The sequence below is a fragment of the Saccopteryx bilineata genome, chromosome 1, assembly GCF_036850765.1.
Source record: "Saccopteryx bilineata isolate mSacBil1 chromosome 1, mSacBil1_pri_phased_curated, whole genome shotgun sequence".
Lineage (NCBI taxonomy): Eukaryota > Metazoa > Chordata > Mammalia > Chiroptera > Emballonuridae > Saccopteryx > Saccopteryx bilineata.
Genome location: NC_089490.1, coordinates 90181027 through 90207501, shown reverse-complemented (window position 1 = coordinate 90207501; position 26475 = coordinate 90181027). Strand labels below are relative to the sequence as shown.

The window sequence follows — 26475 nt, the reverse complement described above, 5'->3', positions numbered from 1 at the left end:
CCTGATGCCCACCTGAGACCTGACACCAAGAACTGGCATCAAGGAAGTCCCCAAAGCCTCAAATCAGTGATTCCTGCAAACCAGGCATCTGAGGGCGTACATTTCCCCAGCTGCAGTGCAGCAGGGAGATGGGAAGAGGAAGCGTGGGCCACTGGGTAGACACAGAAAGCCAGGAGGAGGGGCCTCTTCTAGAGAGAAGCAGGGTGGGGCCTCCCCAAAGGCAGCTCCTGGGGACTCCTGGGACTACAGTCCAGACGCAGGGTGGCTGGAGGGAAGTGAGAGGTGACCTCAGCCTGTGCCTGGCTGAGTGAAACCCTCCACCCTTTGTCACCCACTCTTCTGGACCACTGACAGCCATGGCCGTGGCCCAGCAGCTGCGGGCAGAGAGGTGAGTGCAGGGGTGCTGCCTTCCCTGGGCCTCTTCACTGTTCCCAGCAGGCCTTGGGGCACAGAGGCTGGCCCTTCTGCAGCTCCTTATTAATATCAAAAGTTGAGAGGCTGGAGTGAGTCAGAACTCAAGTATTCAGAAATGCAGACTCTTGGAACCGTTTTAAGAAAACTAAATCAAAGTTCACCTACCTCAGGCACAGATGAAGACTTGAGGTTTAGAGATGGGCAGTGACTTTCCCAGGGCCACCCAGGAATGGGTGGCAGAGTCTGGATGGGAACTCAGGTGATCTTCTGTCTCCCAGGCTGGGCTCACTGCTCCACATTGTGGTCAGTGATGGCTTTTCATTGTTTGTTCTAACAGAATACAGAATCTGACTTGTTCTCCCTTTTTCCAGGACTTGGCTTAAATGTCACCTCCTCTAAGAAGGCTTCCCTGACTGTCCCCGCACTGTTCTCAGACCCCTTCTCCTGTTTCCTTTTTCTGTACAGTCTTTATATTACTGGAATACTATTCTAGACTCATTTCTTTGTTATTTTTTAATCACTAGCTCCCCCTTTAGAAGCAAGTTTGATGAGGGTACTGTATTTGTCTCTTTTGATCACTGCTATGTCCCCAGGATGTGGAACAAAGCTGGTCCCTACTATGCTTAGTAAACGCTGCTGAATAAAAGGATGAGTGGATCTCTGAGGCGGGAAATGTCCTTAGGTCCTTCTAGTCCAGTGCTTCCTTTGTACAGATGAGGAAACTGAGGCCCCAGGAGGATAGAGTACTTCCTCGGGGCCCAGGGACTGAGTGGCAAGGACCAGGCTTAGAGTGCAGCCTCGCCAGGGGTCAGGTTCATCTCTGGCAGCGTTCTCTGAATGTTTCCTCAGTAGCCAGGCCTGTGCACCAAGCTGTGGGGCACCTTTGGGCCCAGGGCTTATCTCCTGCTTTCTGGGATTGGAATAGCGGTGACATCCAAAGAAAAGAGTGTGTTAACTGTGAGAAAGTGGCTCAGGAGATGGGTCAGGCCAGTTTAGGCCAAAGTGGGCAGCAAAGGGCCTGTGGTAGAATCAGGCTAGGAATGGAGTCTGGGGTGGGATTTCCAAAGTTTGAGTGGCAGGGGAGGCTCATCTGCATGCGTGTGGAGGGAGGGGCAGGAGAAGCCAGTGCTTACAGGGCGGATCAGGAACAGCTGTGTTGAGCCTCAGAAGCTGGTGCTGGGGGCTGGGCTGAGGTCACCCCCTCAGGTTCCAGCCCCTCTTCCCCACAAGCTGATTGGAGATCAGCTTAACGCACCAACTTGAACCTTCAGGAAACAGCTGCTGTTGGAAGCTTGTGGCACTTCCTATTTTTCAGGGTATATGGGTCAGAAAAATGGCTCCAAGATGTGGCCAGGCGAACCGTATGTCCCCCCTTCCCTCTGCCTCCCTTTTCAGCTGTCTGTGCCCCTCTGAGGAAGATGGCCACCTCCTCCAGCCCTTCATGTGGTCCCAGAACCAGGCTCTGGGGTCACTGGACTCCCTGCCCCTTGGAGGCCTTATTTGAAAGGGGGCCCTACATGTATTCTGCTTGAGGCCAAGACAGAGGACCCGATGGATGGGTCGCAGAGTTCTCAGCAGGACTTTCTGAGACCTGAGGTGTCTGGAGGTGGAAAGGGCTCTGCAGCGGTAGTGAGGTTAGTTCCAGCAAACATGTTCTGAGCACCTACTGTGTGCAGGAACCGCAAAATCTGAACTAGCTGCTGCCCAAGGGTCTTTCCAACCTCCAGCCTTGACTGTCTAGGCTCCCAAGTGGACTTTGCATGAACAATATCAGCGTGTATGAGCCCCGAGCATCCTGGCCCCAGGGGACCCTGAGCTGCCTTCAGCTCTGAGGTCCTTCCTGCTGAGGTCCCCCGGGGAACAGTTATTTTACGCCGATGTCCAGTCAGGGTTGCACCCCTGGCCCAGCCCGGTGCGGCAGCTTTCTGGCTGTGTCCAGCAGGCAGCCAGACCGCTCCCGTACTGCCCACCAGAGGACTTGCTCAACACAGGTGCAGGCAGTAGTTCTCATTGAGCACCTGGTGCCTGGTGCAGTTCTAGGTGCTGGGGGTGCAGAGTGGGCAGGGCCCCTGGTCTTGTGGGGGTTCTCGGGGCCGTGCTTGTCCCAGTGGGACCTCCTGGCCCTCCTAGGGGAGGAGCCAGAGTGTAGAAAGGAGTCTTCCCAAGGTCCCTGCTGGCAACTGCAGAGTGGGCACTCGGGTCTTCCTCTCCCACCTATGCCCTGCTGCTCTGGCATGCACAGGTCAGTGATGCCCTCCTGTCATACCCCCTTTTCCCCTGCGCCACCCCAGGCAAGGCACAAGAGCCCTTCATGAGTGGGCCCTGCCAGTCTCACTGGCTTCTCCTCTCATTACTTTCTCTGGGTAGCTCTGTGCTCAGATACACTCAGACGACCCCTCCTTCCCCCACAGCAGACCCTTGGGCTTGCTCCCTCTTGTGGGGCTAGAGCCTTTGGCACTCAATGTTTCCCTGCCGCCAGCTCCTCTTTTCTTTTCCCACTGACCTGGTGCCGCTTCTTCTGGGAAGCCCACCTTAACTACCCTCGGTCCAAGTGCGCCTCGCCCTAATCCATCTGCAGCGCCCCTGCTTCTCTCTCTAACAGATGAAACCCCTATTCTGGAAGTGTCTTCTTGCCAAGCTCTCTTGCCCACTGCACACAGACTCTGAGGGCCTAGACTAATGGCCAGGCTCCTGCTGTCGCTTGAAACACCGTGCTCTTTCCTTTCCAGCACCTATGCCCTGCAAAGTTATGTCATTGTTTGTTTAGGGACCAAGTCTTCCCCTCAGCTCTGAGAGCCAGGCAGACAGAGGCCAGGTCCTCGTGTGCTTGAAACAGTGTCGGAGATAGGGTAGGATTTTACAAGGATTTGCTGTTATTATTTCTTCAGATAGGGAAACTGAGGCTGAGAAGGGCTGAGATTTATATAAGTTCATGCTTCAAACTAGGGACAGCTCAGTCTCTCAATTTACTTGGTCAAGTTTGCTAACCTCCCTGTGCCTCAGTTTCTTGTCTGTAACAAGGTGACACTGTCTTAGGAAAGGATCTGGTGCAAAGTGAGAAGTACTTGGGAAACAGTTGTGGTTCCTATTACCCAACCTGCCTGATTCTCTGCTCAAGGCCATTTTTACCCCTCTGGTTCCTTTCTGCCCCACCCCCCCATTACATTGCAAATGAAGTATCCCTGAAGTGCATGGCCTTGGGGAGAATGTGGAGGAGGAAACTTCTCTCAAGGGTGTCACCTTAGGGCCCTGTGTGGAAAGTGAGTGGGGAGGTTGCCAGTGACCTCCCAGTTACTCTGGGAGTGGTGGGGATTTCCTCTACCTGCCCACTGCCACCTTGGGTCACCTCCCGATAGCCATCTCCTGTGTCCCATGGTAGCCTGAGATCCCAAGCAGCCCGGGTCACATGGGAGCCAGCAGGGACTGGGACTGGGTATGCAGACTTTGAAACCGATTTCACCTGAAGTCCTGGTCTGCTCTGAGGCTGCAGACATGGCGGCCTCAACTCCTCAACTCCCCTTCTTTCCCAATTGCTGCAATAGAAGAGTTATAACTGCTTCTGGTGTTCCCATCTGCCCACAGGTGGCTGGACTCAGCAGCCTCTTCCGTTTCCTTGGCTGTCTGTCTCCTATTCCTCCACCTGCTTCTCTTAGCCCCCATCTCTGCTCACTGCTCTTCTCTGGGGGGGTTTAACCACAGTCACAGGCAGATGGTTCCCACTGCAGCTGAGATGCCCCCAACCCAGCTTCAGAGCCACACACGGGCTTTTGCTGGACCTCGACCTGGGCACCCAAGAGGGCTCTCAAATCAACATTCCTGAAACTGAGTCCATTAACTCTGCTCCCCTCGCTCACATCCCAGTCATGTGGGTGTCACTGCCGTTTCTTTCACCTCCACATGCAAACATTCCCCAAACCCTGCTGGTCCTAACTCAGGAATGACTGACAGGTGGATAGTGTGTCCATGAGAAATGCATAATAAGGCTGTGGGGAACAGAAGAACTGACAGTAGCTTAAACAAACAGGAGTTTATTTATTTTCACATGAGGAGTCCAGAGGTTGAAGTCCAGCTGGTTCTGTAGCTCAGTGACTTCAGAACCAGCATCCCAGAAGTTCCTTTGGTCTTCCTCATGTTTTTGCTTCATGGGTGCAATGTAGCTGCTGCAGGTCCAGATGTCACACCTGCTTCCAAGGCATGCAGAAGAGAGAAGGGGAGGAGGTCAGGCTGGTCTTGTCCATCTCTCTGGATCAGGAAAACACTCTTTGAGAGGCCCCTGCCGCAGATTCCCTCTTTTTTCTTTTTCTTTTTCTTTTTGTATTTTGTATTTTTCTGAAGCTGGAAACGGGAAGGCAGTCAGACAGACTCCCACATGCGCCTGACCGGGATCCACCCGGCATTCCCACTAGGGGCGATGCTCTGCCCATCTGGGTCACCGCTCCGTTGTAACCAGAGCCATTCTAGCACCTGAGGCAGACACCATAGAGGCATCTTCAGTGCCCCGACCAACCTTGCTCCAATGGAGCCCTGGCGGCGGGAGGGGAAGAGAGAGACAGAGAGGAAGGAGAGGGGGAGGGTGGAGAAGCAGATGGGCGCTTCTCCTGTGTGCCCTGGCAGGGAATCGAACTCGGGACTCCTGCACGCCAGGCTGACGCTCTACTACTGAGCCAACCGGCCAGGGCCCACAGATTCTCTCTTGAGTCTAATTAGCTCAAGCTGGTCACGTGACTGCTCCTAGTGTTACAGGGGGAGGGACAAGACCTGGATTCCTGTCTTCGTTTTTTTTTTTTAAGATTTTATTTATTCATTGTAGAGAGAGGAGACAGAGAGAGAAGGGAAGGAGGAGCAGACAGCATCAACTCCCATATGTGCCTTGACCAGGGAAGCCTGGGGTTTCGAACCAGCGACCTCAGTGTTCCAGGTTGACGCTTTTACCCACTGCGCCTTTGCAGGTCAGGCTTGGATTCCTGTCTTCCTGAGAGAAAGAATTCAATCAAGAGACAAAGTGCAGCAAATAAAGGACGAACGTATTGGACATGCAGAAAAAAAGTCAGAGAAAAGGGGACTTTGGAGATAGGTTGGGGGTTAGCCTGGGACGAGTTATTGCTGCTCACTGCTCCCCTGGTTTCCAGTCTTGTGGGTCCCTTAGAGTTTAGGTAAAAGAGAGGAACAAGGAAAACACACCTGGGAGAAGAAAAGGAGGAGGGGAGAGGGAAAGGCAAAGGTGCGCTTCTAGAAGGGAAGGCGCCCTGGGACCTCCGCCCAGCCCTGGGACCTCTGTCCTAAAGGGTTTTAACAGTGGGGATTTTAAGGGAGGTCCCAGGGCAGGATCTTAATAGCATATTTTTCAGCTCTCCAGGTGTGTCTTTTAGGGTTGTGGTCTTCATTGCTTGGATGGCACCAGGGAATCACCAGTCAATGCAGCTGCTCCTGAGGTCAGCTGTGGCTTCCCTTTGTTTGGCTTTACTGCTTTTCTGAGCCTGGAGCTGAAACACAGCTGAGACCTAATGTTATCCCTAGGGGTTAATGCTGAAGGGCTATTCTCCAGCTTTTTTGTTTGTTCCTCCTCTAAGGCGGTTGGTAGTGGTGGTGGTGGTGGTGGTGGTGGTGGTGGTGTGTCTAACCACATGACCAGTGATATTCTAGGGAGGAAAGGTCGGGGAGTGTCTGAATCCCATGACCAGAGATGTGAATTCAGGGGGTCTAAATCGCATGACTAGCTAAGGGAAGAAAGGTCACCCTGGGGCGAGGTCCTTGTTTTCCCAGTGTTGCCTGTTGCTAGGCACCTGGGGCTTTCCACCCTGGTGGCCTTCTGTGCGTGGCCTGTAGTCCTTGCCCTGCTCATGTCTGTCTAACGGCCTGCCACACTAGCTGCAAGAAAGGCTGAGGGACAGGAATGGGACATTTATGTTTGGTTCTGCCCCATCATGATCTGTCACCTTGGAGCCAGTCCCCTTGCTACCCTGAACTAAATTATAGCCTGACTAGCAAGAACAGGGAACACGACAATTGAAACAGTGTCTGCCAAGAGCGGTATCCTTCGTTTCTGTCCTTTTCCCTTACCCTGGCTTCTGTCATTTCGTCTCTCTGTTGAAGCACTTCAGAGCCTCCTGGGGGTGCTCTGTCCCTTTAAGTCTCTGTGCTTCTTTTCTCCCCATACAGCTGTCTGAGTGGCCTCCTAAAGTGAAAATCACACTGTGTTCCCACTCTCCTTGGAAGCCTCATATGGCTCCCTGTTGCCTATAGAACATCCTTAGCCCGCATTCGAAGCACTCCGCGACCTGGCCTCACCTGCCTGTTCAGTCTCTGATCACTTCAGACTCCAGCCACAGTCGACCTGAGCCTGCTTCTCAGGCCTCGGAACCTTAGTGTACGCTGTTCCCTCTGCCTGGAAGGCCCTCGCTTCATGTCCTACCTGGTGGATTATGGGTCTTTCTAGATCTGGTTCAAATGTCACCTTCTCTATGAAATTTCCTCACCCTGGGCAGATCAGCCATTCTCTCTGTGGGGCAGATGTTGATTTTGTCCACCTCTGTGACCCAGCGCCAAGAACAGGGTCTGATATAGAGGGTGCTTGAAGCGCTGGTCCTGGATGGATAATGCAGTCGCAAAGTGATGTGTGAGACTCTAACTCAGCTGTTGATGTGTGGTCCCATCACCGATGCCTACATGCTGAAGGTCTGCTCTGTGCGTTGGCCTGGGCCCAGAAGGGGTGTTGAACAAGAAATGCGGGGCACACCCTGCGTTCACTTTGCACACTGCCTCCCACCCAGTGGGCCCGCCGAACAGATTAGGGAGCTAACCAGGGTTTCTTTTCCTCTCACCTCCCTCAGCGACTTTGAACAGCTTCCTGATGACATTGCCATCTCAGCCAACATCGCTGACATCGAGGAGAAGAGGGGCTTTACCAGCTACTTTGTAAGAGAGACCCCCTGGACCTTTCACCCTCTGACCTCTGAACTTTCAATTCTCCCATCTTTTAATTTCTACCCGGTGATTCTCAGCAGGGTGACTGTGCCCTCCAGGGGACATTTGATAGGAAATACCTTTAGGCATTTTTGATCATTACCCCTTGGGGCAGTGATGCTACTGGCATCCAGGGGTGGAGGCCAGGGATGCTGCCTAACAGGCTACGGCAGGGGTCCCCAAACTACAGCCTGAGGGCCGCATGCAGCCCCCTGAGGCCATTTATCCGGCCCCCGCCGCACTTCCGGAAGGGGCGCCTCTTTCATTGGTGGTCAGTGAGTACTGTATTTGGTGGCGCTGCAAAGCGCAGTGTCTCTCACATACAGTACTACTTCCGGTGACACAGGATGCACATGTCACGGCTCCGGAAGCCGTCATATCACTTGTTACGGCTAGCAGTGACAAATATGGAACCAGACATTGACCATCTCATTAGCCAAAAGCAGGCCTATAGTTCCCATTGAAATACTGGTCAGTTTGTTGATTTCAATTTACTTGTTCTTTATTTTAAATATTCTATTTGTTCCCGTTTTGTTTTTTACTTTAAAATAAGATATGTGCAGTGTGCATAGGGATTTGTTCATAGTTTTTTTTTTATAGTCCGGCCCTCCAACGGTCTGAGGGACAGTGAACTGGCCCCCTGTATAAAATGTTTGGGGACCCCTGGGCTATGGTGTACCAGACAGCCCACAACAAAGAATTTTGGACTCAGATGTCACACTGAGGTTGAGAAACCAAGCTCTAACCTTAGGGCCTCTGACCCCCCTGCCTTTTCTGCCCTGGCCTCCAAGGTCCTACCGCCCAGGCTTCTGTCCTAGGTTTTTGTCATCGAGGTGAAGACGAAGGGGGGATCCAAGTATTTCATCTACCGCCGCTACCGCCAGTTCTACGCCTTGCAGAGCAAGCTGGAGGAGCGGTACGGGCCCGAGAGCAAGAACAGTGCCTTGACCTGCAGCCTGCCCACCCTTCCAGGTAGGCCAGCGGGCCTGGGACAGAGCTGTGCCCATCGGCTCTCCTCCCGGCCCCGCTGACACTGTTCAGCTGCTGTTTCTGCCCACGTGAAGAGCTTCGGCTGAGCCCAGGGGCCTCTCCTGGCTGTCAGGGGCAGGCCTCTAGCTCTCCAGCTCATAGCCCTTCACTTCCTATGCTCCGATGACCTTTCTGGCTTTAGTTAGCCACCAGTAACAGTGGCCATGGTTGGAGCATGTGAGCACTGGCCTCTCCCCATGGAGTCAGGCATGGTATGTCTCTCTAGTTAAACACACAGACTCATCTTCCAGCCTCCTGTCTGGCCCCTCCATGGGAACTGCCCTCTACCTCTGCAGTCCTGGCTCCCACAAGTCCCCATGGCTCCCCCTCCTTCCCTGCTCTGCTGAGAGGCTGTGGGAGTCACAGGTCTGCTTCTGGACTATCCTCTCACCCCTTGCCTCCCTGCCTTCCTCCACAACTCAAGCTTAACGTGCACCGTGGACAGGCCCAGACTCCGAACTTCTCAGCTCCTGCCCGCATGAGCCCTGCAAGAGAGCTCCCCACCCACATAGTCCTGCAGTAACCTGCACACCCTGCAGGCCGCACACAGCATCTATTCCCCAAAGACAGGGACGGTCCTGCCCTTTCTGCCTTCAAGCCCAAACCGCCCCCCTACTAGCTCTCTCTTCTCTGAGGCTCAGCGAATGTCTGCCTGCCCATGGTTCCTTCCCATCCTGCTCCAGGAGGAGCTGAAGCTGCCCCCTGGGGGCTCCTGGCTTCTCTTTTCCTTCTGTGGAGCTGGGTTTGCTTGCACCTGCCCCTGCAGCCTCTCTGGGCTGCAAAAGCAGGGGAGTCTCTCCTGCTCTCAGCCGACCCCTCCTTTCTTTGGGGTTTCCCCTGACAGCTTGTCCCACACGTTCCCTGTATTCTCACCGTCTTTATGCCTTGACTCTGCCAAGCTTCTACACAGGCTCAGACCTCTTATCCTAAACAAACGTGTGTCATGAGTAAACATTCTTGCAACAAGCCATTCAGCTCTTACTGTTCCACAGACTTCCCCTTGGGGTGGTGGCCTGTGTGTGACCTGTTCACTCTGACTCTTGTGGACACATCTCAGGCCTCATCTCATCTTTATTGTACTGTATTGTAGTAACAGAAAAAGTGACAAAAAATAATGAGTGAGTGTAAAAAAAAGTACAATGCTAACAGCGTAAGCCGAAACACTCATGTTTCGTCTTGTCTCCTCTTCCAGGTAGCTCTCTCTAAACTTCTCCCAGTTGCCTTTCTGCCTTACTGGCTGCTCCTCCAATGTCTCCCTATAGATCCATGCTCCCTTCTGGGCTGGGGGGTGCCGTCTGGGGAGGCAGTCCCACGGGGCCCTGCCAACGTCCTTGGAGAAGACAGTTGTGTCTGGTCAGCCAGCATCTGTTTTCCTCCCCCCCCAAACACTCGGCCTTGCTTTTGAAGAATGATTCATTCATTCACTCAACAAATATTTGTTGATTTGGCAATACAGGGAGTCCTTGGGTTACGACACAGTTCCATTCCTACAACCGTGACGTAACTGGAATTTTGGTGTAAGTCGAAACACACCCTGGCCAAAGTTACTTCCCTATCCTAACACAGTTATAAAATCATAATCTAGAACATAAAAACAGAACAAAGCCTCAGAGAAGGACATAAATATACTGTACTGTACGCTGTACTGTAGTAACAGAAAAAGTGACAAAAAATAATGAGTGAGTGTAAGAAAAAAAAGTACGATGCTAACAGCGAAAGCCGAAACACTCACGTTTCAATTTTTAAAAGTTTTTTTATGGGAGTGAGCATCGTAAATTCAAAACGTCATATGTCGAGACTGTCATAACCCGAGGACCACCTGTACTCTAGACCCATGGTTCTTAGTCTTGGTGGCATATTGGAAATCACTTGAGGTTTAAAATATCCTAATGCGGCCCTGGCCGGTTGGCTCAGTGGTAGAGCGTCGGCCTAGCGTGCAGAGGACCTGGGTTCGATTCCCGGCCAGGGCACATAGGAGAAGCGCCCATTTGCTTCTCCACCCCTCTGCCGTGCCTTCCTCTCTGTCTCTCTCTTCCCCTCCCGCAGCCAAGGCTCCATTGGAGCAAAGATGGCCCGGGCGCTGGGGATGGCTCCTTGGCCTCTGCCCCAGGCGCTAGAGTGGCTCTGGTCGCAACACGGCGACGCCCAGGATGGGCAGAGCATCGCCCCCTGGTGGGCAGAGCTTAGCCCCATGGTGGGCGTGCCAGGTGGATCCCGGTCGGGCGCATGCAGGAGTCTGTCTGACTGTCTCTCCCTGTTTCCAGCTTCAGAAAAATGCAAAAAAAAAAAAAAATAAATAAATAAATAAATAAAATCCTAATGCCCAAGTCCCACCTCCAGGGATTCTGGTGCAATTGCTCTGGGTTGAGGCTGACACAATGAGATTTTCAATGCTCCTGGGTGGCTTGAGTGTACAGCCAGGCAGGAGGACCACCTAGGCAATGGGCACACAGCTGGGAGCGAAACGCAGATCCTGTTCTCTTGGAGCTAAGAATCTGGGAGGGGCGCAGTTAGGCAATACATAAACAATTAAAACAGGGAAAATATCAGCTGGTGATACTGCAGCTCAGAGAGTGCAAGTTGGCTGGTGGGATGGTACCAAGTGGCCACCTCAGCGCTGTGGGAAGACCAGGGGGAAGAGCCCTGAGCAGTGGGGAGGGGTCCAGAGGCCATGTTCCTGGGCTGGGCGCCCAGCACAGCTAGCTCTCTGCCTCCCTCAGCCAAAGTCTACATGGGCGTGAAGCAGGAGATCGCCGAGATGCGGATACCTGCCCTCAACGCTTACATGAAGGTAACAATGGCCATGCCACCATGACAGCTGGGATGGCATGGGGTGCTGGGCGGTGGGGAGTAGCCCACGTACCATTTTGGAGCATGGTTTTAAGAACTGGGCTGGTTCTCTGGCTCTGATGGACCACATTTTCAATCCTTAACGGCCTGGCCTGGGGAGAGAAACAGGATGTGTTTTCTGGGTCTCAGGGGTGGAGGTGGTCAGGAACAATGGAGAAGGTACAAGGAACCACTCTCTGAACTGACAAATATAATGTCTGGGTGTTCTGACACAGAGGTGAGTGGGTCCAGTGCCCACCTCCAAGGTACTCTCTGCCAGTGGAACACAGTTGTGTGTCAAAATCACAGAAGCTTGGCCCATGGAATGAGGGCAAGATGGACCAGGCCCCAGCTCTCTCACACAGCACTTCTGTGCAGACTGGGGAAAGGCCCCCTCACCAGGGCACAGGCTGGATATTAGTTGCATTCACGGGACTTGGCTGGGTGTCCTTGAATATTCCCCAACCGATAGACTGTCTGCATCCCTAGGAGATGGGGGAGACAGAGGAAGGAACATCTTAACGGCAGAGACCAGGCTGGTCAGGAAAGACCTTTCATCAAACAGAGTTAGGCAAGAAAGGAATAATGTTTCTTATGTAGTAGTGAGCACCCTGTCACTAGAGGCGTACAAGCCATGGCTTAATGGCAACCTCTGGAAACTGTAGAAGGAATCCCTCCTTATAGCTCAGAAACAAGCTCACAGACATGAGGCTCACCCTCCTCTTCTGCTCACGGTTGAAGAGCACTGAGCTAGGAGTCTCTTTAACCTTTGCTCTGATGTTGCCTGTCTTGGTGAGTTGGGGCGAGTTGCCCATCCTCTCTGAGTCTTGGTTTTTCCTCTTATGAAATGGGGCAGGGCCTCCAGTTCTCTGGTCTCCTAGAAGTGGTGTTGGGATCCATTGAGAAAAGGACATAAAAGTGCTTTGGAAACTGTGAACTTGCTTCCACAATGTGAGAGATCATGACTCCTAGTGGCGTGAGAGGGTAGGAGGAAGACATAGGAAGTGGGAGGAGGGAGTAGATGGCCTGCCTGCCCTGGTGCCTGCCGGCACCAGCACTGGGGGCATCTCCCCCCAAGGGGGCGCTGTGACAACTGCTGTTTCAGGGTGGCTGGAAGTTCCACCCTTCTCAGAGCTGGAAGAGCAGAGTGTGCTCTGGAGGGAGGGAGAAGAGGCTGCAGGGCTGGGACTCTCCATCCACACCTGGTCTTAGCAATCAGCAGCCCGGAGGATCCCATCTGTGCCTACTTGATTCCTCGAAGCTCAGAGGTCAGTCAGCGCAGGAACCTCTGCTACAGTAACCCTATCCTGTGTGTGCACACCTGCAGAGAGGGGAAGCTTTGACCACTCTCCCCTGACCTAGGACCTAGGCTGCTCATCCCATTGTTGGAGAGCTATTAAAAAAGCCTGATTCCCTCTGCCCACTGGTCTCACTTCTGTCCTGATGAAGAATTTGGGTCATGTGACAATAACAACGGACTGGAACTATGTGGAGCATCTGCCTAGCAGCAGGGAGGCACTTATAGGCATTTGGCAGATAAATGTATGAGCTTATTTAATTCCCTTAATAACTTGTGAGTTAGATACTATTATCTTTATTTTTTATTTATTTATTTATTTATTTTATTTTTGTATTTTTCTGAAGCTGGAAACGGGGAGAGACAGTCAGACAGACTCCCGCATGCGCCCTACTGGGATCCACCCGGCACGCCCACCAGGGGCGACGCTCTGCCCACCAGGGGGCAAGGCTCTGCCCCTCGGGGCGTCGCTCTGCCGCAACCAGAGCCACTCTAGCACCTGGGCCAGAGGCCAAGGAGCCATCCCCAGCACCAGGGCCATCTTTGCTCCAATGGAGCCTTGGCTGCGGGAGGGGAAGAGAGAGACAGAGAGGAAGGAGGGGGAGGGGTGGAGAAGCAAATGGGCGCTTCTCCTATGTGCCCTGGCCGGGAATCGAACCCGGGTCCTCTGCACGCCAGGCCGACGCTCTACCGCTGAGCCAACCGGCCAGGGCCTATCTTTATTTTTAAATGAGGAAAAAAGGTACAGAGAGGTAGAGTTACTTACTGAGTGTCACAGAGCAGTTAGGTAGAGGGATGGGATTTGAACTCACTTCCCTGAGACTCTAGGGTTGTGCTCTTACCCACTGCGCTATGTAGTGATAAAAGTGACAGAAACAATCTAAGTTGGACAGGTCACTGGCTAGATGCTGGTGCTGTTCTGAGTGTTGTGCATACACACTCATTTAGTGAAGCCTTACACAGCCACGAGGGAGTTACTGCTATCATCCCCACTTTATTAATGAGCATGTGGCAGCCCAGGGTCACCCAGCTGGTGAGTAGCAGAGCTGGGATTCGAGTCTGGGCACAGCCTGGCTCCATGCCTGTGCCCTCAGACCCAATCCAGGGTGGCCTCCCAGCCCCCCTCCTTTCCCTGTGGCACGGTAGCAGCTGGGTCTTTCTCTGGCTCTGCTTTCCCAGTCACTCTGAGAGGGAGTTCGAGCCCCTCCCATCCTACCACTTCCATGGGATCCTCTGAGGAGGTCTTGGTTCCGGGGCATCAGCACCCAGAGCTGCACACAGTGCCCCTGGGGGCCTGGGTGGTGTGCAGCTGAGGGTGGGCACCTGTGCAGCGTGCATCTTGGGGATGACCTGCCAGGTTCTCGGTCCTCACGCCTCGTGGTCTTTGCATCGTGGTGGTGTAACCAGCCTCGGATCAAGTGAGAGGCCTGACCTTACCATTTTCTAGCTCTGCCAACTGGGCCAGGCACTTTCCCTCTCTGAGCCTGTTTCCCCAATTGTGATATGCGATGAAGTGTAGAAAGTGTTCTGAGGCCATAACATCAGCAATTGTTAATTTGGGTTATTTGGGAGATTCTTCCCCACTATTATCTCATTTTGAGCTAAGGGATGGGCTTTGGTGGCAGAGGGCCCTGGGTGCCCCAGCTTTGTCACTTGCTCAGCTGTGTGGCCTTGAGCAGCTCCCTTCACCTTTCTGACCTTAACTCCCAGGTTACCATAAGACGGAGTGAAGTCACAGGGTGTGGCACTCTGCGTAGCGCCTGGACAGTCACCACCATGCCATGTACCTGGTGTGAACTTTATTGTTGCATCTGCAGGCCTGTTGGTCTTTTCCAAATAAACTCTTCTCGAGCCTGCTTACCTTGAACCAGTGGTAGAATTCAGCTTGTTTGCACTGGTTCAGCGGAACTGATGCCTAATTTTTTGTCGAGTTCGCCGAATCGGTTGTTAAAATGGCACTTGTAGTCAGGGTTCTCTCTAAGGTGGGATCCTGGGCAGCCACCCAATGAGGAAGTCACAAATTTACATTCCTTACTCATTTTTAGCATTCATCTGCACAACAGCATATTCTAAGTGACCATAGTAATGTTCATTCCGTCCATAGGTAAAAATAATTACAAGTGAAGATGCCAATCAAGAAGCAATATGGAAATATCTTAAATAACAGTTTTATTGTTTTTTGTTAAGTATTATTTAATATTTTCATTAATATTTTATAATTCTTTTTTATAACATAATCTTGTTTTATGTACCTGTTTTATTGTTCTTATTTAAGGTTTTTTTGGGGGTTTTTGTAACAGAGAGAGAGAGAGAAAGAGTCAGAGAAAGGGACAGATAGGGACAGACAGGCAGGAAGGGATAGAGATGAGAAACATAAATTTTTCGTTGAGGCTCCTTAGTTATTCATTGATTGCTTTCTCATATGTGCCTTGACCGGGGGGCTCCAGCAGATCGAGTGACCCCTTGCTCAAGCCAGCGACCTTAGGCTCAAGCCAGTGACCTTGGACTTCAAGCCAGCAACCTTTGGGCTCAAGCCAGTGACCATGGGGTCATGTCTATGATCCCACACTCAAGCCAGTGACCCCACACTCAAGCTGGTGAGCCCTTGCTCCAGCCAGATGAGCCCGCACTCAAGCTGGCGACCTTGGGGTTTTGAACCTGGGTCCTCCACATCCCAGTCTGACACTCTGTTTACTGTGCCACCACCTGGTCAGGTCTTATTTAAGTATTAAATGCATGAAATAATAAACAACATTTTTATACTTAAAATGTTCATTAGCTCAGAGAACCAGTTGTTCAATTATTTGAATCCCACCACTGCCTTGAACCCAGCAGCAAAGCTTGTCAAATCTTCCCTTAGCCTGTTGAAATTGTTAAAATATATCTTATATCTTGTTCATGTCCCCAGGTAGAAGAGAAAGGGGTCCAGTGTTAGGTTGAGGGATGGAGCTGCTGGGCTGGGATGTCCAGGCCTTTCTGCTGACCACCCACCCTGTCCTCTCACCCAAATGCAGAGCCTCCTCAGCCTGCCCATCTGGGTGCTGATGGATGAGGACGTCCGCATCTTCTTCTATCAGTCACCCTATGACTCAGAGCAGGTGCCCCAGGCCCTGCGCCGGCTCCGCCCACGCACCCGGAAAGTGTAAGTGATGGGTCCCTGCACTCCCTCGGGCCAGAGCCCAGAGCCACTTCCTCCTAACCAAGCACTTCATCCCCCTCTTTTCCCTGGAGGATGAGAAGGAATAGAGATCAGTTCTATCCCTGATCAGGAAATAATTACTGGAAACCAAGCCACGGCTGTAGTGCTGGGTTTCCAAAGGCGACGCTGCTGCTGAGGATCCCAGGGACAGTGCCCCTGAGCCCCGACACCCCCACCACCAGCTCCTCCTGCCTCCAGCCAGTATCTCTGGGTGTCCTTTCGGTGTCCGGCCATCTCCCCAGTGAACCCTGGCAGACACAGGCTGAATCCCAGTCCGGCAGCCCTGAGCACTAGAGCAGGGCACATTCCCTCTCCAAGCCAGTGTCCTCATCTGGAACATCAGAATAACAAGACTTCAGAGGTTAGGTGTGAGGAGTAGAAAAAAGAACAAATGAGAAATGTCTGGCAAGTTATAGCCCTAAGTGGGTGTGTCCTCCACCCCACCTCCCCTCTCATCCTCTGCTTCCTGGTCCACAAAGCGAATAAGTACAATATCTCCTCCAGGGACCAAGGGAACCAAGGGGCAGGGAGTGTGATAGCCCAAGGTAGCAATGGTGCCTGCATTTTAACACCCTCTCTCTCCTGCCTCTGGCACAGAAGTGGAAGGCTGGGCCCTGAGAGCCAGGAGGAATGACAGCCCCTCTTCTCTCTCCACAGCAAGAGCGAGGTCCCACAAGGCGCTGGCCTGGACCACCTGTCAGCTCCAAGGGCAGAGGTACCCTGGGCCTGCCATCCCACCTGCCTCTGCAGCTCCACCCTGTGCTCCTCCTGCTGGGCGGCGGCTTGTGTCTAGCATGGGGCTGGGTGCTGCTGGGAGGAAAGGCCATGCAGCCTTAGCCGTGGGCACCCAGCTGAGAGGCAGAGGCCTGACGAACACACAGAAGCAGGAGAAAATGTGCCCATTCATCTCTCAGTCAGCAAGCTGTCCCAGGTCCCCTTGGCCACCCCTGCTTGGGGACTAACACCTCAGAGATGACTCAGGCAAGGCACTGTCTTCAGGGAGCTCATGACTCCCTGAGGACACACATAAAAATGTGTGGTTCGTGCCTGGAGACCACACAGGCCTGAGGGGCCAGGGAAGGTGCTGGATCCAGGGAGACTGATTCCTTCCCTCCCAGGCTCACCACACCTATGGAAGGAGTACCCTCTGTGGAGTCAGGGAGACTGGGGTTCTATTCTTGGTTCCTCCGGTAACCAGTGAAGTGGGTCCAAACAAGTCACTCCTTCTCCCTGAACCTCAGTTTCTGCACCTGTTAAATGGGTACCAAAGCAGGCACTTTAGTAAGAGGAACTCTGACTGTTTCCTCCCTCCTGCCTTACTCCACTCTTCTCCCCAGGCCTTGTTTGACTTCACTGGGAATAGCAAACTGGAGCTGAATTTCAAAGCTGGAGATGTGATCTTTCTTCTCAGTCGGATCAACAAAGACTGGCTGGAGGTGAGTTTGGAGGTGAGGTTGGAAGTGAGGAAGGACATGAGGATAAAGGTGAGGGTGGAGGTTTGAGCAGAGGGGAGGGTGGAGGTTTGAGTGGAGGTGAGATTGCTTTGGGTCCGGTGAGGGCATCAGAGAGTGAGGAAGGGTCAAAGAAGACCCCAGGGAAGAGATGCCATCTGAGGCTAGTTCCGGAGATATGGGCAGGTGGGTGGGGAGAGCTGAGGGATGTAGCCACGGGAGAGACAGGTGTATGGCTGGACAGGTGATTCTGGAGCCCACACTTTAGTTGACCCTGAAGAAACATTGCTTTAGGCAAGTCAGTTAACCTATTGAGTTTAATGTCTTGGCCTGTCACAGAGTTTCTCAGCTGCGGCACTGTTGACAGTGGGACCAGAGAGTCCTTTGTTGCGCTGTTTTCCTGGACGTTGTAAGATCTTTAGAAACATCCTCAGTTTCTAGCCACTAGATGCCAGTCGCACCCCTCCAGTTGCGACAGGCCAGGATGTCTGCATACGTGTGGCACTGGTCTGCCTGTGGGATAACATTATTGACGCTTCAAGTGACAAGGACAGATAACAGTGAGGGCCTGAGCTGGAGTCAGCTTGTCTGGGGTCATGTCCTTGCTTTGTTTTTCACTGGCTTTGTGACCTTGGGAAACTTGCTCAACCCCGTGGTTCCCTTTTCTGTAAATTGAAGCAATGCTGGCTGTTTCTTCATAGGGTTCCTGGAAGAGTCAACGAGACATAGCTGTTCAGGGCCTGGCCCGCGGAAGGCCTGGGTGGGAGGCGTTTGGCTGGGCCAGGGCAGTCGAGAGAGTTAAAGGAGACTCTGGAGCCAGGGTCTGTCTTGGTTCTGTCGTTGTCCCTACACACAGTAAGTGTGGCCAATACCAGGGCTCACAGTGACTCAGTGAAGGGAGATGGGAAGTAAGTCACTGAGTGGGAGGCACTGGCCCACTGCCAGCCTTTTGTATTAGGTCCTGTTGTTCTTAAATAAGAGTCCTTTCTCTTTGGGCTCCTGGATGGCAGTGTCTGATGGAGGTTATGGGATAGGCCCCAAGGGGAACACTGAGGACAAGGGAGGGTCCCTGGCATCCAGGGCTGGAGAGGAGCAAGATCCAGTCTCATCGACGTGGCAGCTTTGACTTTACCCCAGTCCCAGAACTCTGTGTTCAGTGTTCACCTGCTCTGATCGCTGCCCAAGCGGTATTGATGGGCCATTCTCTAAACACAGGAAATGTTTGTTGCCTTCCTGTTTTCTGGGAAGTTCTTTGTGTCAATATGCTGGCCAACTTCTGGCCTCAGGTTGAGAGGATTATCAGGGGAGAAGTGAATAGACTGCTATTTATTTATTTATTTATTTTTGTATTTTTCCGAAGTTAGAAGCGGGGAGGCAGTCAGACAGACTCCCGCATGCACCTGACCAGGGTCCACCTGGCATGCCCACCAGGGGGCGATGCTCTGCCCATTTGGGGTGTTCCTCTGTTGTGGCCGGAGCCATTCTAATGCCTGAGGCGGAGGCCATGGAGCCATGCTCAGCTCCCAGGCCAACTTTGCTCTAATGGAGACTTGGCTGCAGGAGAGGAAGAAAGAGATAGAGAGGAAGGAGAGGGAGAAGGGTGGAGAAGCAGATGGGTGCTTCTCCTCTGTGCCCTGGCAGGGAATCGAACCCGGGACTTTCACACGCCGGGCCGACACTCTACTGCTGAGCTAACTAACCAGGGCCTGTGAGGAGACTGCTTTGAACTTCAGTATCTACGTCTGTAAAACGGGGCATAAACAATATGTCTTCCATAGGGCTGTGAATGAAAGAATGAGTGAGTGAGTGAATGGATGAAAGATGATAGCAGACTTTCAGGTATATTCAGATCTTGACCTATTTTAAAATGGAACTCTTCTCAGGTGTACAGCTTGGTGACCTGGGTCACTTTTTCTTCTCCCTTTATATATGGGAGCCCAAACCTCATCTGCCTTTCTTGGTCAGCTGTGATAAGGGAACTGGGCGTCCGTGTGGACCTGCTGCTTTTCTTTGTGCTGACAGACAGCCCTCTCTTCCCTCCTCAGGGCACTGTCCGGGGAACCACAGGCATCTTCCCAAAGTCCTTCGTGAAGATCCTCAAGGACTTCCCCGAGGAAGACGACCCCACCAACTGGCTGCGCTGCTATTACTATGAGGACACCATCAGTACCATCAAGTTCGTGGCCTGTAGGAGGGGCCTGTCCACCCACCTTGCCCATCCCCATTCCCGCTTCCATATCACATTCTGGACCCTTAGACCCGCATCAGCGCTCATGTTATCCCCCATTTTACACACACACACACACACACACACACACACACACACACACACACACACAGAGTCTGTAGTGGCTCCCACTGTCCTCCATATAAGCCAAAAGGCCATAACAAGATGTCAAGATCCATTGTGGCCTGACCAGCCTCACCCCCATGTCCCCCTCCTGGTTGAATGCCTCCTCACCAATGCCTGCTGTCCCCACAGGGACATCGCAGTGGAGGAAGACCTCAGGAGCACTCCACTATTCAAGGACCTGCTGGAGCTCATGAGGTGAGGGATTGGAGGAGGGGAGGATGGGGGGGGGGAAGATGGAGGGGAGGAGAGCTCACATATTCTGGAGGAGAGATCAAAAGGAGAAATACATGCTTTAAGATGCTATCTGCATCTATTTTGCCTTCTTGTTTCATTCACAGCCAAGCCCTGCAGGGTGGGTGTCAGCTCCCTGTGTTAGGGATGAGGGGGGCTGCAGAGAGGGAAAGGGGCTTGGATGAGGTCACATCGTTTGAGAGTGTGAATTTGCAGCTGGAGTTAAAGTCTCTTTAGGTAAAAACCTTGAATTTGGATCCTCCACTATCAGGGAACCACCATCTCCCAAGATCCAGTTAGTTATGGACAATTGTTTTATAGAATGGAAGTAGCGTTGTTACCTTCCTGACTATAAAAGTAATATCTTTATATTATTTTTAAAATGCCAATTGCTTCTCAGCCTTTTGGCTAAGATCCAGTATTAAAAAATATCAGAAATCACAGAAAGGTATAGACAAGTGAAATCACCTCATCTGTTTATTCCTGTTACTATCTGATATACACTCAGATTTCTTCGGTGCGCACCCCACCCTTACCCCCGCGTAGGTATTACTTTCATAGGCCACACCGTATCATCCTATGGATGCACCTTAATTAATATGACCATCCCCTTTTGTTGGCCTTTTAAGTTATCCTCCACTTTTTTAGTACCATAACTAATGTGATCACATATTTGGTTACTTGCCTGATTATTTTCTTAGGATGATTTTCTAGAAGTGGAATTTTAGGATTAAGGTATTGGCCAGTCAATTACACTTTGACTCATTTTGTCAAATTACCCGTAGAAAGGTTAGACTGCTTTCTACTTTGGCCAACCAGTAAGAGTGCCCACCTACTGCGCCCCACATCAGATAGTCCCAATCCTCCGTAGCTTCACACAGATGCCTGTGGGGCTTTCTTCTGCTCTGCTCTGTGCCTTGCCAAGCTTCCTTCTCTTCCCCATGGCAGTTCTTAAGTGTTCAACACATTTATTTATAAACAAGACATTTTAGGCTGTGCTACTAATTTAATATGAAAGTTCCTTCCCCCCATGGGTCTCAGTTTCTCTATCTGTACAGTGAGAGGCTGGGCCACTCAGGTGATAAGGTTTATGTCAAGCTCTGGCTTCTTCTGAGTCTTGGGCCAGACCCTGAAATTCCCTCTACCCCACTCTCTGCACCCATCCTTACACCTGAGGTTGCTGGACTTGCATTCACCCTGACCTTTCCCACCAGGCGTGAGTTCCAGAGGGAGGACATCGCCCTAAATTACCAGGATGCTGATGGGGACCTGGTTCGGCTGCTTTCGGATGAGGATGTGAAGCTCATGGTGAGGCAGGCCCAAAAACTTCCCCCCCAGAAGCGCCTTTTTCCCTGGAAGCTACACATCACCCAGAAGGACAACTACAAGGTCTATAACACGGTCCCCTGAACTGATGGTGTCCTTGGGGCAGTGAAGGGACACCCAAAAAACATTTTAAAATAAATTAAACAGACCTTGCAACGTTTGTTCACACGAATCCAGTTGTTTGGCTTCTAACATATCACCTGACCAGATTCATGGAGGGCTCCAACTACTGCAAAACAATTAAACCGTACGTAGGGCACACTTTCAAAGAATTATGAGTCTTACAAGAAGTAGTGGGGCTCTTCAGTGACCTTCAATGGGGCCAGAATCCATTTGGCCCCATGTTGGGATTGTTCTGGAATGCAGAGGTAATGCTGCTGTTAGAATACTGAATGCTGGGGAGACCATGAGGTGGCAAGGCTGGAGCAGGGGTTTTTGTGCGAGGTCAAGGCCTTGGGGGTGAAGGATGAGATGATCCTGAGAGTGGCATTTCTGGGTCCAAGCAGCAAGCAGAAGCGGAAAAGTATGCACTATAGTAAAGTGTCCCAGTTTAGGATAATGGGAGTCACTCAGATTAAGATGAAGCAAAAGACTCATTGTTAAAGATCAACAAATGTCTATGAGTTGGAATAGACAGTGACAACAAACAATAGCTTTAGAGTCCCAGAGACTATGGGTTATTGAACCACATGACTAAAATATTTGAAGAAATAAAGAATAAAATCATAGCAATGAACAAGCTAAAGAAAATGACAAGGCAAATTTATAAAAGAAAGATAGAATATATCTATATCTATATCTACCTATATCTATCTATGTATCTATCATCTATCTATATAGACTTATACATATACACATGTATAGGTATATGTGTATATGTGTAAACCTGTTGAAACAGAAAACTCAGTGGAAGAGTTAGATAATATATTACACACAGGTGGAGAAAAATCTAGTGAATTGGAAGATAAAACCAAAGAAATTACCCAAAATTTATCACAGAGAGACAAGTATTCAATAGTTAGAGAAAATGAAAATAAAGTTAAGAGATGGGAACAACAGATTGACAGTTTTTTTAAAGTCAGAATCTCTGACAGAGCAAATATAAAGAATGAGGAAGAAGCAATATTTAAATAGATGGCAGGAGGCCCTGGCCGGTTGGCTCAGTGGTAGAGCATAGGCCTGGCGTGCATAAGTCCCAGGTTCGATTCCTGGCCAGGGCACACAGGAGAAGCGCCCATCTGCTTCTCCACCCATCCCCCTCTCCTTCCTCTCTGTCTCTCTCTTCCCCTCCCGCAGCAAGGCTCCATTGGAGCAAAGATGGCCCGGGCACTGGGGATGGCTCCTTGGCCTCTGCCCCAGGCGCTAGAGTGGCTCTGGTGGCAACAGAGCGATGCCCCGGAGGGGCAGAGCATCACCCCCTGGTGGGCAGAGCGTCGCCCCCTGGTGGGCGTGCCGGGTGGATCCCGGTCGGGCGCATGCGGGAGTCTGACTGTTTCTCCCCGTTTCTGGCTTCAGAAAAATACAAAAAAAAAAAAAAAAAAAAAATAGATGGCAGGCCTGACCAGGCGATGGCGCAGTGGATAGAGCGTTGGACTGGGATGCGGAGGACCCAGATTTGAGACCTCAGGGTTGCAAGCTTGAGTGCAGGCTCATCTGGCTTGAGCCCAAGGTCACTGGCTCGAGCAAGGGGTTACTCGGTGTGCTGTAGCCCCACGGTCTAGGCACATATGAGAAGGCAATCAATGAACAACTAAGGTGTCACAGTGAAAAATTGATGGTTGATGCTTCTCATCTGTCTCCGTTCCTGTCTGTCCCTCTCTCTGACTCTCTCTCTCTCTGTCTCTGTAAAATAAATAAATAAATAAATGGCAGATGCAATATTTTGAAAGTTATGGAAAACTTAAATCTATGATACAAGAGGCATTCCTGGATAAGCAGCACAAATAAAAAGTGGTGTACAATTGTCTACAACATTTCGAAACTACAAAATACCAAAGTCAAAGAGAAGAACTTAAAAACAATTAGAAAAGTTGAGGTCACCACAAAATAACAATAATTAGAATGGTAAGCAGATTTATCAACAGCATCCATGAAAGCCAAAGCCAATATAATTATAGCTTCAAATTTTTAAGCCAAAATATAACTCTCAATCTAGAATCATATACTCGGTAAAATCATCTTTCATTAGTGAGGATGGAACAAATACATGCACAGACAAAAACTGAGAATTTGCCACTAAGACACCTGAACTAAAAGTTCTTTAAAGTACATTTTTCGAGAATAAGGAATGTGAGTGATTCTTGAAGAATAGTCTAAAATGCAAGGACAAATGACAAAGACAATGTAAGCATTGTGGTGGATTTGTACTGTGTTGACTTAGCCTGGCTAGAACTAGATTTCTAAGAATTTCCTTTCCTGCATGGATCCAGATTAGCATGGGTGGTCAGAGACATTTTGCAACATATTTAGAAGGCAAATGTGAAGCAGAAGCCAACTTCTTTTTAGTTCAAGTATGATACTGTTTCGTGTCATGCACATTGTTGCTTGTCTGCTGATTTACGCTTTGAAACTTCAGAACACAAAAGTCAAAAAGGAGATCTTTAGAGCATTCAGATGAACTTGACATCACCATGAAAGAACAGCACTTAATACTGATGGGCCAACCTGTCAGTAATAACCTTGATGTCAGGTCCAAGCTCCTCTGGATTCTCCTTCTCCTGGGCAAGCTGTGTGTGTTCAGCTTCATGACAAAGGGCACCAGTTTCTTCTGCGGTTCATCCTCACTGGAGTCTTGGAGGTGGTCAGAAACTAATGTGGTTCCAGCCTGTCCTTGTGGTTCCAGCTCATACCTGCCAGTTCTAGTTTGTCTTTTTTTCTCTCGCTTCACATGCATCTTCTGTTTTTGACTGCTTGCCTTGAAGACCTGACACAGAAACAGCAGCATCATGTAAATGGTTTAACTGGCTTCCACAATTGAGGGAGATTGAACTCTCAAAACAAATCTTTTGCTAAATTTTTCCTAGTGAGTCTGCTTCTCTAATGGAACCCTGATGAACACACATGCATATAAATTCAAACAACAGTCTCAGTGTACAATAATAATGGTGGTCTAATTTGTTAGGTTGAAAAGAAGAACAGAACCAAAATACTCAATAATAATAATAATAATAGCATAGGCATTGAGAGAGGTAGAATTAAAATATTCTAAGGTGGTTATTCTATTCATAAGCAGAGTTAAAAATTATTAATTATTAGACTTTGCCAAATTAAGTGTGCATGGTAAAATTTCAATGAAAATCATTCAAAGAATAAATACAAAACATATGTATTTCCTACTATTTAGATCAAAATTGATAAGAAAAAATCAATTAAAAAGGCAAGAAGAAGAAAAAAGAAGTAGAATTCAAAAGGCTAGTTGGTAAAAATAAGTCCAAATATGTTCATTTTCTTACTATAACCATATATGAACTCAATGTACCGATTAAAAGATTGTCAGATTGGATTAAGGTCATGGAAGTGTCATACACATGAGAGATACATAAAATCTAAAGACATACAAACAGAGAAAGTAAAGGCATAGAAAAAGATATTTCTGGCAACTAACTATGCAAAAGACAGCTTAATGGGGGCGTAGAGCCTATGAGACACATTGTCTATTTTTGTGTAAACTTGGCATCCAAACTCATTTAGTGGTGATTCTTGAGCCTGAACTGAATAGTTATGTTTACCTGCCACACTTGCCACTGTGGTTCTTTTATATTTTGTTGCTTTAGGGGAATGTTTTTGATTTTATGTATAACTGAAGTAAGAAAATACCAACATAAGAAATGGAAAAGATCTTGCTGATAATGAGGCTGCTGAAAATTGCAACAATGGGTTTGCTATGCTATTATCTGATGAAAACTTTGACATTATCAATTGACAGTGGATGTAAACCTGCTCTGCCGAATGGCTAATGAGGTCCCACCAATTTGTTCCACCCTGTTGACTGTCCTTGCTGTGCCAAGTGCTGCAGGATACATTTGGAACTACCTAGAACAGGGGTCCACAAACTACGGCCCGCCCGCGGGCCGCATGCGGCCCCCTGAGGCCATTTATCTGGCCCCTGCCGCACTTCCGGAAGGGGTACCTCTTTCATTGGTGGTCAGTGAGAGGAGCACATTGACCATCTCATTAGCCAAAAGCAGGCCCATAGTTCCCATTGAAATACTGGTCAGTTTGTTGATTTAAATATACTTGTTCTTTATTTTAAATATTGTATTTGTTCCTTTTTTTTTTTTTTTACTTTAAAATAAGATATGTGCAGTGTGCACAGGGATTTGTTCATAGTTTTTTTTTATAGTCCGGCCCTCCAACAGTCTGAGGGACAGTGAACTGGCCCCCTGTGTAAAAAGTTTGGGGACCCCTGACCTAGAACAAGCCACCGTACCTCTCTAAGAAGGGTGTTTGCAATTTACTGTCCTTTGTTATGCAAACAAGACAGCGGTGAGCAACCAGAGAAATGCTCTCTGACCAATTATAACTACTTTGTATTACCGGGGCAAACTCATTGCAAGCATTCTCCATTGGGAAAAAAAAACACCCAGCTGTAAGATGCTATCATAATTCTGGAAAATTGCTATGTACACCTCCTACCTGGACTTCTTGTGAAAAAGTGTTTCAGCTTTTATTTCTCCCCAGTGGGCTATGTGTATTACAATGTGTGTACAAAGAATTGTAGAGCAAGGACAAATACTTATTTCAGACTGTGTGCTTGCTACAGTCACTGAGCGTAGGATTCTATGACTCCCCGAAAAAGTTGTTTTAAGAATGTCATTTACACAGTTGCCAATGTTTTGAATGATGCTGATAAAACAACCTTCTCCAAGGGTTGGCACAGACTCTGTCTACAATGATTTTTGAAAAATGAACCTGCCCATATGGGCTTTGAAGACATTTTTGTGACTGATGATATAAAACTTTATTCTTGCACAAAACATTTATCAGCCGAAAGTGTAAATAAGTTAGAGGAGCTGATAACAGAAAAACGTTGAATCTTGTGATTCATCTATCATTTATTCCTTGTGTAATGGGGAAATTGCAGAAGTGTGAGGTGCAGATAAGAGTTGACTGATAATCATGATAATTGTGATGACAGGGACACAGATGAAACACTCTCATTGATAATAAAATTACTATTTGTGATTGGTTAATTAATGGCCTTGAAAATTTTGCAGTTAATAGTGAATAGAAATTAATGGCAAATCACCTAATTACAATAGAAATAGATTTCTTAGGTAGAAATATAAATTAATGAGATATACCCTGGAAGAAATCATTTAAAAAACACAATCACTTGCAATGCTGCTGCTTTATTTGAGAACCCTGTTCCTGATCCATAATC

General features: G+C 49.7%; 1 protein-coding gene across 1 annotated transcript; it reads left to right on the top strand.

The window, feature by feature from the left end:
* Positions 1-208: 208 nt before the first annotated feature.
* NCF4 (neutrophil cytosolic factor 4) lies at positions 209-21276 on the top strand. Its single transcript, XM_066253090.1, has 10 exons — positions 209-388; positions 7245-7329; positions 8196-8349; positions 11127-11197; positions 15547-15674; positions 16389-16446; positions 17069-17167; positions 19228-19358; positions 19665-19730; positions 20981-21276. The coding sequence occupies exons 1-10, from the start codon at positions 357-359 to the stop codon at positions 21174-21176; spliced, it is 1020 nt and encodes a 339-aa protein (XP_066109187.1). The 5' UTR covers positions 209-356; the 3' UTR covers positions 21177-21276.
* Positions 21277-26475: the final 5199 nt, after the last annotated feature.

Coding starts and splice junctions, on each gene's coding strand:
- NCF4 (XM_066253090.1), top strand. CDS start 357: ATGGCCGTGGCCCAGCAGCTGCGGGCAGAGAG. Junction 389..7,244: donor CAGCAGCTGCGGGCAGAGAG/GTGAGTGCAGGG, acceptor CACCTCCCTCAG/CGACTTTGAACAGCTTCCTG. Junction 15,675..16,388: donor CGCCCACGCACCCGGAAAGT/GTAAGTGATGGG, acceptor CTCTCTCCACAG/CAAGAGCGAGGTCCCACAAG.